Source organism: Thunnus maccoyii, chromosome 7 (genome assembly GCF_910596095.1).
Source record: "Thunnus maccoyii chromosome 7, fThuMac1.1, whole genome shotgun sequence".
Classification (NCBI taxonomy): domain Eukaryota; kingdom Metazoa; phylum Chordata; class Actinopteri; order Scombriformes; family Scombridae; genus Thunnus; species Thunnus maccoyii.
Genome location: NC_056539.1, coordinates 12,007,572 through 12,021,617, shown reverse-complemented (window position 1 = coordinate 12,021,617; position 14,046 = coordinate 12,007,572). Strand labels below are relative to the sequence as shown.

General features: G+C 41.9%; 1 protein-coding gene across 11 annotated transcripts in view; it reads left to right on the top strand.

The window, feature by feature from the left end:
* Positions 1 to 14,046, top strand: part of celf5a (cugbp, Elav-like family member 5a) — a 192,057-nt gene that overhangs the window by 143,427 nt on the left and 34,584 nt on the right. For all 11 annotated transcript variants that reach the window (XM_042415895.1, XM_042415896.1, XM_042415893.1 and 8 more), the window contains one exon: positions 13,379 to 13,507. In XM_042415895.1, the coding sequence (XP_042271829.1) occupies positions 13,379 to 13,507 (129 nt within the window). The remainder of the gene's footprint in view (positions 1 to 13,378; positions 13,508 to 14,046) is intronic.

Below are 14,046 nucleotides of genomic sequence, written 5' to 3'. Positions count from 1 at the left end.
ATTGGATGATTTGCTATGACAATAAACAAATCCAATAAATCTGATGCATGAAGTAAAACAGCAATGCGAAAATGTAATTGACACACGGTGAAGAATTCCACCCTCCCCTCTTGATGATTTGTTCAATATGTAGATATTTATTTCATTAGATATCAAGCAAAATATCCTGAGAATGAAAACAAATGGGCTGTCAGGAAGAAAGAAAACATTATAGGGGGGGGCCATTCTTGCCACTCATGCACATGCACACACTGTCTATCTTTTCTCATGAACACACGTGTGTATTTAGATTATTCAGCTGACATGGCAGGGCTCTTTCTATCCAACATAGAGACAAACTGGATGAAGACAGTTTTAGGTCCTGTGGCACATACAATTTTGTCACCATTCTGTATTAGATTACATTATATTACACATTTTCACTTGAAATGAGGCAGTGAATATCTGTAATAATAGCAGGGATAAGTTGAGGGATCAGGGACAGTTTACTGTATCTATATAGCTCCTTTGGATCAAAATGCCTACACTTTGGGGCCAGATGTGAACTGCGGGTTCTTTTCTTGCCGACAGGTGGCACATGCTGGGCTCAAACTTCAGGTCTGGAAGTGTCACTATGGCTCAGCAGATGATATTACCCGAGGCTGGTTTCAGGAGCTTATCCTATCTGTATCACTCATCATAGTGAGTTGTACAGATATTAGTTAGATGAATTCCTGCTTCCTTCAGTCTGGCTTTACTTTCAGTCGAGAAATATAGAAACTTTTGAAACTACATTTCCCTTGTGATAACAGTGATGCTGACAAATGTATAACAGCATTTTCTTCTCACATTTAGAATAAAAGGCAGTTCTCAGGAACATCATTTTCAGCAAGAAGTTCAAGTCAGGTTTTTACGTAAGGAACCTGAGGGTAAGCAAGGCACTGTGAATGCGTATAGTAGTCAATGAAAGCGAAAGATGCCTTCAATATATAGCGCATATACCTTTTCTCACAGATGTAATATACAAGATATGATGTGGAAGCTTTTGCAGAAATTCAGCAGTGCAGCGCTGTGAAAATATGAGATGCAAGTAGATCTGATTATTCAGACAAGTAGGGATAAAAAAAAAGTGAGAATTGAGCGTAAGGGAGCCCCGTGTTTGCCTTAGGCCCCAAAAACACTATGACTGTCCCGGATTATGAAATGCTTTTAGTAGAATCACATCTTCTAAAAAAGTGCTGATTGACCTTCTAGCCTAATTAAAGTGCACCATTGCCAACAGAGAGCAGATAAGACAGCTTGGCTGTCAGTGTGACTGACAGGGTTAGGCTCCCCCCCTGCAGTCACATCAGCACTACAGAGGCCATGCATACAAAAAGCACACGACAGCACTGAGAGTCAAAAGATTAAGTTTAGCATCTTGCGTCCTATCAGGAATCAGCTCTAACTAATAATATGGAAATGGTAAAATATAAAAGTAGACCAGTGACATGCTTTAGGGCTTATGTATTTATTTATGTATTTGCAACTTTACCTCATACAGCATTTCCTCACCTCAGAACTGTTAACACTGCTTTTTTTTCTGAGTAAAGCAATGCTCTGCCCTGAACTGGAGTATATGCAAAATGAAGCTGCTGGCTGATGTTATATGTATAGAGCAAATCTGAATCCATCCAAGCGCTCTGTAGGTCTGGGCAGGTGAGTGTTCAAGTGTACCCTATATACCTCTAGAGCTCTCACACTGCGGGCCGGGGAAAGCTGACATGCAGGGTGGCCTGTAAGCCTCTTTTGTCCATGTGCAGCAAAGTCATCTGCCAGCTCAGTTGCTCTTGCAGACAAAGCTTCGGAGAGATAGCCCATATTCTGGTACATCCTCACTCTCTCTCGAGCTGGAGTTGAGCATGGCCCCTCACTCTCTATCTCATAAGCCTCCTCCCTTTCATTTCTGTCTCTCTCATGCACCATTTCCACATTTTTCTCATCGTCTCTATCATCTTTTTTTGCATCTTGCTTTACTTTTGCTATATCTACACTTATATTTTTCCATTTTGCTGTCAACAGTAATCAAGCAGTAATACTGTAACCTTTGGTCTTATCTTACACATTTCTCCCATTTCTTCTTCTTTGTCTGGCTGTCAGCTTTTCTATTGTATTCCGTAGATGTTTTCGTTCCAGCATGGGTTTAAATTTTATAATATTGCAGTTGTCCAGAGGTGAGGAGGTGAGAGGATATTGGTCTTGTACTCAATATTCTACACAGTAAGATCGGGGGGGCAGGATATCACATGGGGCTCAGTTTGGCTCAGTGTATAATGAAGTTTGTTGTCTCTTGCTGTAGTCAATTTAGTCCTTCCATAAGAGAAAAAAAGGTAATTAATTGAAGGTAATATGAGAGAAATAAGAGAGATGGAAATATTGAGGCAGAAGGGGAGGGCCAAATATGAGAGAAAGAGAAAGAATATGTCAGCGAGATGATAAGAGAACCCCACAGAGTGAGTTAAGAAGAGGAAAAAAAGAGAGAGAAAGTGTGTATGTTGGAGAAGGGAGGTGGGGGTTGGTTGAGAGGGCTGGCCGGGGGGGCGTGTCCAACACTACCCTCATGAATCAGTGTCAGTGGAGCGATGAGAAAATAATTAAGAAACAGGATAGCACTGTGTTAAATACTGCCAAAGGTAAAGGGACCATACTGTATAAAAACATAATCTGGATGGAAAAGAAGAATGGCAATAAATGGGGTGGAGGAAAATGGGGGGGAGAAAATCTATATCATAACGGATGCCAAAATGCCCTTCAGATGGCATTATGAAGGGAGACAATATAAATAGCACTGCCATATTGTAAATGTTTATATACAGTAGCTACATATACACATTGCACAGCACTTTCAGGATTTATGACTGCAGCCGTAATGCACTGAAGTCGACACAAGGCTGTGAGTAATATTTCACATTTGTTATCATATTGAGTGTAAATTTGCTGAGACGTACTGTATACGGTGGAGATAAAATATTTTAAGCAATTTCTCCTTCTATTCTTCTCCTTTCAGCTATTCGGTTCTGGGGCGGGGGGTTAAAAGCTGTCGACTGTGCTACAATCTGACTGTAACTGTACAGAAAGAGAGAAAGAAAGGAGCGCACAAAACACACATGCGCGCCCAACAGTTATACTTACACACCTCAGAGGTTTTACATGGAACATTTAGGGGAAGGGAGAACCGAGTCAGAAGTCTGTAATTGTATGTTCAAGGCTACCAGCAGGGCCGAGATGCAGCTGCAATCCCCCAGCCGGCAGCACAGAACGGAGCAGCCATTAGATTGCACTGATGCATAAAATCTGTGGCGCTCTTTGGAGAATACTGAGTGACATACAGGGGGGTCCTGTGTGTGCTGTATGTGCATTTTGTGTGTTTATATGTGCGTACAAACATGCTTGTTCACACACAGATGTGTGGGTGAGTCTTTTAGGTGTCATATATTATATCCATCATGTTTTCTGCCAGCGGCACAGAAAGTATTCATGATCACTGGTCTCCAAATCCCCTCTGAGATGGAATCGACTCGGTGTACGTGGAGGAAATGTGTACGGTCAGAATGCAGAAGCTCTCTTCCTGTGAGGTCGGTGTTCGGTAACACATTATACAGTAGTTTGATCTTCAGCTCTTTGGCCTGCCTAACACGCTATAGGGCATGTGATGCAACAGTTACCAACCGCAACCTCCCACTCACTGCAGTGATGTTTGTTTGTAGAAAGTGTTTCAAATGCCTCTTGGTACTTTATATTTGTATGTACACTGCACTGCATGTACAGTAAATACTGTATATGCCTGTTGATATAGCTACTATTGTTCACAGGGCTAATTTCTCTATGAACTGTATGTGAGTGTGTGTGTGTGTAAGATTTTATGGTTACTTTATGTGTAGTTGCCCGCATGTTTACAGTGTGTATACATATATGAGCACCTTGTGTCAGTGTGCTTATGTGTACTTAAAAGTACGTGCGCTATATGTGAAAGCAAGGAGGCCTAATCCATCCCAGAGGAGTGCTTGGTGAGGGATGCGCCGTTTCTGCCGCATTGCTATCAAGGCTGCACGCGCTGCTCTATGGCATTTTTACTGATGGCTTTTATGGGTCACAGCCGAGCTGCCAATGAGCAGCCTTGACACCGAAATGATGAAACTATGACATGAAATCAAGCTGGTGTCATTGTAGGTAGTGCTAGCGTTAGAGAGGCAGGTCCCTGTAGGTACAGTTAAAGGGAACATGTCGAAACTGAATTATATACTGAATCTATGTGTTACATGGCTGTGGACTTAACAGGCAACCTGGGGGTGCATCACCATGAAATATAGTATGTTTAACATTCATATATGATTAAATTGTCGGCACAGTCTCTGTAATTCTCTTTTCCATTCTTTATTCACTCATATATGTTTCAATAGAAGTCCATATTGCATTGCTTTGGTGTTGACATTGCACAACAGGGAGCACTGGGTTTGATGGCTTTTTGGTGAGAACTACAGTATTGTTTTCTTTGCAACGCTGTTTCCAAGCAACATCTCCGAAGTTGTGAGGGAAACAGCACTAATAAGCTACCTCATTAGGGCTAGTGCATGGTAGGCCTTACAGTTTGTGCTGTCAACTCTGTGGCTTAGCATGCAAACTTCAAAAGACAGCTGCAAATACAGCACACGCACGCGCACACGCACGCACACATACACACACGCAGGAGTGCTAATTTACTTTAAAAATTGGTAAACAAACTATTCTATCAACCCACATTTCTTTCGTAGCTGAAGGTTTGCTGGTGGAACCTACAAACTGGGTTCTGTCTGAAGTGGCTCCAGCGTTATGACAAAATGCGTGGCCGTCCTCTCGCTGGTGATAAAGCAGCACATAAAAGGCTCATTATTCAGGAGTTAATTTGGCAGGGTTTTCTCACCCTGAGGCTGTGCCAAACCTCAGACTCCTTCTCTTGTTGGTCTGTGCCACTCCTACCACTGATCCTTTACTGTACACAGGATAGGAAGGACGCCCATACACAAGAGGGCACAGATACACTTCTATATACTATACATGCACCCACACACACACCCATCCATACACACCATCTCATTAATGCAAACACAACCCTAGTTAGATCCCTATATGTAATAAATTGGATTAAATTCCACTGGCTAAGCACTGTGATCTCTTAGGGTTAATTAATTTCATTCCATTCTGTCTGTGTTTTTTTATGCTTGAACACATGCTGACACTGTTATTGTGTGGCATCCTGCTCACTGGAGAAGTATAATAGGCTTGTGAAGGAAGGAGAGCAAGCCACAATGTTTGGTATTCAGGCTACAAAGTGATTTGATTCTTTCTTTCTTTCTTTTGACAAGAAAGTACGCTATAGTAGCTAGCTTTAATATGGTGGATCCTTCCCTAACACCCCTCCTTACACCCTCTCTCCAGCTCTTATCTTCCCCTCCAAATGAGAAAACCTGGATGGCTTCTCTGGGCCCCTGTTTCTGCCTGGATGCTATCTCATTTGGTTTTAATATATTTATCCATTCATTATTGTTCCCTTTTATCGGCCAGCTAATATTGTTCATAATTTGTCCTTATCTCCAAGCCTGACAGTCAAATTTACACTTTGGCTAAGCAGACAGATGGAGAAATGACCCTTTTCCAACCCCTCCTTCCCTAACTCCTCTCCTCCCTTCATTCCTCTCCTCCTCTCCAAACTCCAATGAAACATGACTGACAGCCCGCTGTATAAGTGGTTGTCATAGCAACCTTCCCATCCTTCTGACAAGTGCTTTTTCTCTATAGCACACTCACTCCCTCTGTCACAATATCTCTCTCCCTCCCTGCTTCCCTCCCTGCTCCCTTGCTGTTGCAACGATTAAGAAAGAGACAGACAGAGAAGGGAAATTTGAAAACCCGAGAGCACCTAAGGCATTCGGTATGCTTTCCTTCCATCCTCTCACCACCCTCATCACCCCGTTCCCATCTCCTCCCCCTCTCGATCTCCTCCCACCCTTCCCTTTCCTCATCCTCCCCACCCCTGACAGTGATTTACCAACTCCTATGGTGCACCTCTTTCATCCATCCTGGCTTATCAAGGACTGCAGGACTGTATGCACAGCAACTTACAGTATGGGCACATCGTTCTCACTCTCCCACACATTCACTCACTCACTCCCTCTCTCCTCCTCTCTCTCATTCTTTCTCTATACCTCCTCTTGCTTTCTCCTTTTCTGTCTTTCTCTTGTTGGTCCAAAACTCCTACTCTGCCCCATTGCTATTCAAGTTTCATTTCACTGTCAAAATCCTCAGTAGCCCGCAGTGTAATCATAGAGCATACAGCAATAAGTCTCCACTATACTGGACTGTGCTGCAGATAGTGTATGTATACTGCATGGGAAGGAGATCCTTTACACTGAACACACTGAGATTTCAAATACATGCATAAGGAGGGAATTGCAGCGGTATTGTTTGTCATGCAAGTGCCGTAATGGTCAGACAGCATGAAGAATTGATACATGAAATATTACTGATTTAATTATCTTTTGCACAGTGACTCAATGACTTCACGCAAGGCCAATGCGCTCATAATGAAAAGCTTATATTGATTAGAAAGGTCTCAAATGGACCCAGTTGTCTTCAGTATGTATAAGGCATCAAATTGCCATTTCATTATTCTGATTTTAATTTCCAATGCATTTATTCCAAACAAGCATCTGTTTAGGAACTTCGAGTAAATTAAACATGATGTGGGGTGAATTTCAGGACAGCAATGGCATGTCACGATGAAGTTGCATATAGTACACTGCCACAATGAGCTGTACATGCATTTTAATGCCAGCATGCTGCACTGTAAACTCAATAGAGAACAGAGTAGCTCTAATTTAGGATGTTATACATGTTGACTAGACTTTGTTATGATGTACGCAAGAAAAACAACACATCATTTTTTGTCTTATTTTGTATTAATCTATACAGTATAAGCCATTTACTACAGGTGAGGAGCTGTAGCAGGAAGATGACTCAGCTATTTTTGAGGCTGCAAAAGAGAAAAGAAGCACCCGGCGCTTGCTGCTAATCATGTTTTAACCTCCCTTATTCACAGAGTGTTTCAGGGTTATGTGACTCGCAGTTCAATATACTGAGCTAAAAACGTGGTTCAGTCAGAAACACTCTTGTCATGACTTACTGTTAATTATGGAAAATACAGTTGACATTTTGCTCAGTGTTCCAGTTCAAAGAACTGTCTCTGTCCAATAGGAAAACCATCTTATATTACGCAGTGGGAAAAGCATAAATGGAGGCAAGGCACACTGTTGTTTGCTGTTACTTTTACAAATGAAGGGTTACATATGTAGCTGTGGTTCTCTGAGTGAGGAGATGTCTTCCCCCACTTGGGGGGTAAGTTCCCATACATATGGAATATGTCACCGGGTAGAATGATATTATGCTGCATGTACTTAACTGCATGGATGAGGCATAGATATGAATACATACTCTGATGTGAGATTGAATTACAGATGTAGGGTTCAGCTTGAGGCTTGAAGAAGTTCAGATTTCTGAAGGAACTCTCTGAGGTTGCTATCATTTGAATGAAGGAACAAAAACTCCAGGAAACATTGGTCTTTACTCAGACGAATAAATACCCAGTTTTGCATTGCAATAGAATAACCAATAGATGAAGTCAGCAATAGCAGTTAGCAGTGCAATAAAGCTAAAATAGCAGCTAGCATCAATGTAGCAGTAAATAGCAGCATAATAAAATAAAATGGTAAATAAATGGTGAAGGCTTAGGTGGTGAGAAGTTTGTGAGGTAGAGGCCGATGGAACAATAACAGTAAACAACGTGGGGGTTAAGGCTGAGATGGTGTTGGTGTGCCTCTACAGTTTTTTTTCTGTTTTTTTCAACTCTGAACAACACAAGTTAGACAGCATTAGCCTACAGAATAGCTGCCCTAAAGAAATAGTCGTAGTCATAACGTAGTTATGAGGTGGGATACAGTGGGATATGCAACTTGTGCGCCTACTATGTGTGTGGTCATGGTGGGGGATCTGTCATCTGTAATCCTCCGTGTAAGGGTGTACATGGTATTCCAGCTTTTGCATGTAATCTCTTATTCTCGTTCCTTTTCTACACTTTTTCTCCTTGTTTTCCTCTCCCTTCAGATATGTGTAAATGACTGTAGGTGTTTCGTACTCTGTGTGTCTGTTTGAACGCTGCGTGTGCTGCAGTATTGTAGATAGATAAGATAATTTTACTATTGGCGATGAACACAAGACCTGAATTCCCAAGGAAGCGTTTTAGTTCAGAGCAACCACAGCAGAATCCTAGACGGTGGAACAGATCTCCTAGATGATCTGCTTTCATGCGTTGTTAGCTTGTTTTCAAAGCACACTCACATCGCAGAACGTGTACTCCATCTCAGCCAGAGATGAAGAACTCCTACTAAACGCTACAGCTGGAAATATAACATTCATATAACATCACATCTCTCTTACATTGCAGTCACCTCCTGCATATGTGTTGAGATTAGTACCTCTTTTAGATGAAACGCAAAAAGCCAGCAGACTAAACATGACTCTGGGTTGTAATGCGGTGCGCAGACTGGATGCGATAACGTATGTCAAGTCGATGGATTCTAATCATTTTCTATGGAGAGCAGGAGATGCCGCCGTGCTGTGCATAATGGATATAGTGCGGCGAGTTGATGGACTGTTCACCGAATCTGCAGTTGCATAAACACGACTTGACCTCAACTTTATGCAAATGATCAGCGCAACACACCCTGCTCACAGAACTCAGATCAAACTGTCAAACTAGACAGTGCTGATCAAATATGAATCAAGATCCTGTAACTGCATTGCCTATTTCTCACCTCAAATGTTTTCAGAAACCGTGTACCGACTTGCAGTATGGGACTCCTTAAAAATTTGGTATTTCACCCAGATAGGCATGGTTTTACAGGATGTAGCAGTGCGCGCTTCGGTGAGCTCTGTGACCATTTCAGCCTGTGGTCTGAGTGCATGTTCATGAGTTTTCCATGATGGAGGGTGAGTTATGTTTGTACAAATAATGTAGGTTACTACTTTTAATTTGCACTATCCAATCATATTAACATTACAATGTCATGTGCTCCATATCATGCCCCATGAAATATTGGATGAAATTTACTGGCTAGCTAACGTTAGCTATCTGTTAACAAGCTAACTTTACGTTAACAGGTTTCCTATTGTTAACGTTAAACTGGTTAACCCTAATGTTAAATTATATAACCCTAACGTCACCAGTTTGTCAACAAATTTAAAGTGAATCGCACCTTATTGTTAAGGTGCCCACACATGATCGGCGGTAAAATTGCTCCGCACTGGCTGTGCGATGTTTTCCCATAGGGAGAGCAGTGGTGCCCAACTAGGCGGACTGCTTGAAATTGCCACTGAGTGCTGCACTCAAAGTTAAAATTTTTTCAACTTTGACCTCGGTGGCCACTGACCTTTCAAAGCGCAACCAATGATATAACAGCTGTATATGATGTAGCACTTTTTGATGACATATACCTGCGCTGCACTTTGCCTCTGCACCAAGTGTCTGCACTATGCTCTGCTACCTCGCAGTGAGCAAAGAGCAAATTAGCTGTTCAATTTACAATTGGCAAGTGAGTGTATGAGAGTTGAGTTTTGTCTGTTTAAGTGAGAGTCAGAGAGATGGTTGAGTCAAGTAAAATCACAGTGTTATTGGACAGTAACATTAATATTTGCTCTTTGGATTAACATTTTATAGAACATCCATCTGTCAACACACTGGTAAAGTCTGTAGTGGATTGTTGTGTTACTAAAACATTGTGCCAAGAAAAAGACTATAGGAATACATATAAGAATGTGAATTCACCTTTATGTATGCAGACATTTCACCTGCCTTTTTGCCTTTGCATTTTTTTGTTCAATGAATGGAATATTTTTTTTTGTCTCCCACAGATGGGTGAAATGCACTTACACACACACACACACACAAAGTGAAATCTTCATACAGACAGACTGTGAAATATGGGGAGTCTTGGGGGGGGTATCAGACAAACTACACTGAATAATACACACATTCAATATGAGGTAGGTTATTTGTGCAGATGTGTGTCATATATGAATGTATACATAATATTCTATTAAAATATTCCTTGCATCTGTGTACATGGAAATAATTCTTGTGTAAGATAGGGCCCTCGGTTACTGTTAATGACATGTTTTGACAAACACTAATATATCCAAATTATGAGACCTGAGGAGTTGCAACATGCACTGCCTCTGGTGATTGCACCAACTGAAATGTAGTTTGGTGAGGAATTCCCTAACTTTTCCATGCTAAGGACCCTCAAATAGATAGAATAGAAACCTTTTGGTGTAAAATTTCATGCTATGTCCACCTGAGAAGAGGTATCCTACCCCTGGAGTGTATTTGGTCTGTGACCTGGGAGATGATGAACATAAATTTCACTTAGTTTTATTGCAGGCTACTTTATATGATAACCTGCCTGCACCTTTGTAAGAATGCAAAACAAAAACCCAGAATTTTTTCGGTTTGATGAAATTCGGAAGTTGGACTGAGTGGCAAAGTATGGGCTAGTTTTATTTCTAAAGCTCTCTCTAGGCAAACTAGACTGAATAATACATGCATACAATATTAGATAAGTTTATTTTATGCATGTCAAGTATGAAGGCATACAGGATATACTATTCCCATAATTTGTATATTTGGTCTCACACCTATATACATGAAATTAATAGTCTGCCTTGTAAGCCCATTTAGGCTGGGTATCTATTGATGCAAGATAATACATTGATATCAGAATACAGACCCCCCCATCTGAGTAGATTTTTGTTGTTGGACATAATTTAGTCCGTCAAATGTCAATATAATTTAGCACTATGTAGTTGTACATATTTTCCAGTGTAATGTGATGATGGTCAATTTGAGAATTTATCATCAGTCAGGTATTTGAAAATCTGCAGGGTAGTCTAGTCAGCCAAGTACAAGGTGCAAAAATCTAAGTGTATCCTCGCAAATCGATAATCACAAAAAATAAAAGATCATCTCTGTGTTATGTTACAATTAGGCATGAGGCCTCCTGTAGGTTTAATCTTGGGCTTAAGGCAAAGATTAGATTAACAAACAACTTTTTAGGTTTTGCTAGCTTAAGGCGCCGCCCCTGAGTGAAATACCAAGTTTTTAGGGAGTCTCCTCGCAGTATCCAATCAACTGCAGTGTTTCCATGGTAAGCTACGTGATTTCTTTGGAGAGAAAAAAGTGTTCCATCATGATCACAGAGGAAACAGCACCACCCATCAACCGGAGTGTTTAGTAGTCCACTGCGACCAGATGCGTCCTCAACAGAGGCGGTTTGCACGCTGCATCTGGCTTTTGTGTAGCTCGGTGTGTACCAATATTACACAGGAATGTGATATATAGTGGCCAATGATCTTGTTATACTTGGAGTCCAATAAATATTATTCCATTCAGCTGGAGGTGACTTGCCAGTTAGCAATCTTTCAGCAGAAGGATGGATGCAATGTCGTATTTTAAGACGCGCCACATGAGAGCTGTTCATAGTGTGATTGTCAGAGTGCAGCTCATATGAAATTGAGAAAGGTCATGCATTAATTCAAAGCTTGTCAGCCCCCCATCATCTGCTTGAAGAGAGGGGAGTTGCAGCCAATGTAGGGGTAGCAGTAACGCAAAGGGGGGACTGTGGTTGCATCGGTGGCTCTGTGTGCTGTGTGTGGCTCTCTGGCTGTATACAGGAGTGTATGTGAGATGTGGTCTGGCAGCATTCAGGGAAATTTGTGCAGTCCAGCCCCTCCCCCACTTCTCAACTCATCTCCCCCATCCAACCTCAGAATTTATATTCTCCCTCCAGCAAAAGGAAGGACCATCTTGGCCTTTCATTTTCCAGTTCAGGGCTTTCCTTTTTTTGCAGATAAATGCTCTCCAATCCACCCTGACAGATGTCACATTGCATCACTTCCATTTTGATACATAGCCTCTGATCCTGCCACTTGCAATAAGGAGCCAGCACCAGGGACGCCCCTCCCTAGACAACGCTCTGACACGGGTGATTATTTTAAAGGTGCATCATTGGTGATGCTGAGTGCTGAAACCATTGCTGGGCGCCGCGTCCGCGTACACTCGCTGTCGTACTGTTGTGCCCACTGTAAGAATGTGGGTATCGGCTTGTGTCTGGGTCAGGGAACGACAACAACACAACACACTCAGTAGTCGTCACAGGTCACCCTGACACTGTGCAATACCTCTGGCAGCGATTTATGCCGCTTCCAACCTCTTCACAGCAGCGGCTGCTAGTCCCGTCTCTCTCTCAGTCTCTCTACTGTGATTTCACAGGTCAGAGTTGGAGAAACAATCTGTGTAAAGGGAAGGTTTTAGTGCTTCTGCTGCCAGCAGAGACACACTACTCTGTAGCATTAATCATACAAGGCCAGAGTACATCAGTAAACACAGTGTGTCAGGTCAAGGTAAAGATCAGATCCCACAGCATTTAACAGGACTCAATAGCATACAGGCTATCTATTGAAAAGTCAGCGTTATTCATGGCATGTCTCCCAGCCTTCGTTGCTCGCAGGAGAGACACGCCATTGTTCACTGAAGAGCACACTGAAATATTTCTCTGGCTACACAAAAAACACTGGATCAGCAGCAATTAGTAGAGTAAGAGAGAGATAAAGAGAGGAAGGGAGGGAGGGAGCCAGTTGAAAAAGAATGAGGGAGGGAAAATGTAGAATCAGCGAGAGAAAAAGAAAAGCAGAAAAGAGAAAGGGGAGAGAGAGATGAATAGAGGGGGAGAGAGTGAGTAAAAGAGTGAGGGGGGGGGCATGAGTTTCCAGCCAGTACAGTATGGTGTGTGGGAGGCTGGAGCTGCCTGGAGCCCCTGTTTTTTTTAAAGGACCAAAGACGCGCTCATTGTCTTGGGTGACTCTGTGTGTGTGTGTGTGTGTGTGTGTGTGTGTGTGTGTGTGTGTGTGAGAGAGAGAGAAACCTCTTCATTAGTCTTCCCATTGCTCTTCCCTCCAGCCCACTCACTTACCCCCAGCAGCTACAGTATATGTGCCCATATGGGACAAAACGCAGTTGTACTAGAGATTAAAATGATCAGTCTTGGAAAAGAGATAATAGACTGTGACTCAAGTCCAACTAGGGCTAAATAAACTAGACAGTTACTATACTGTTCCAAGGCTCTGTGAACATATATGTGTGTCTGTTTGTGTGGAAAAAAACACGTCTTCGTTCCAACAACAGTACGAGATTTCACTACTGTACGTTCTCTTATTTGTTTCATAATTGAGGTCAAAGTTATAATTTAACCTTTTGTCTCGTTGTTTGTTCCAGAAGACAGGAAGTTGTTTGTCGGGATGCTGAACAAACAACAGACTGAGGAGGATGTTTACCGCCTCTTCGAGCCCTATGGAGTCATCGAGGAGTGCACGGTCCTAAGAGGTCCTGACGGCAACAGCAAAGGTAGGAGCCATGACACAGTTGTCATCATTATTTAGGTCACTGATAGAGAAGTGACAGTGTGTATGAGTGTCTACGTCAGCGGGGGTATGCAAAATATATATGACATGTATATCAGATATGGGTCAGATAGCTTTTTCACATAATTACAGATATTTTTTTACGCTACACTGTTTGATGTGCTAGACGGCTACAGGCAGTGACAAACAAGTTAAACAACAAATATTGTTTGATTGATGTTTGACTTGAACTATGAGATCTAAGTGGATGATTAGTTTGTTTGACTTTTTTTGTTTGGTTTGTGGGGATATTATGGTCCTCCAAATTGAAGCATTTGAACAAAAATCTTGATATTTTAGTGGGATAATAATAAGATTTAAAACCACAGCGTTGCACTTACATGGTACGCACTTTAGCCACCAGCAAAACAGGACACCCCACTTTTTTAGTAATTGCAATCACATAAATGCAAGTCATTTTAAAATGCTGACTTTGCCACCACAAAGTCTTTCTCAGCATATACAGGTATCTGTATCATTCCA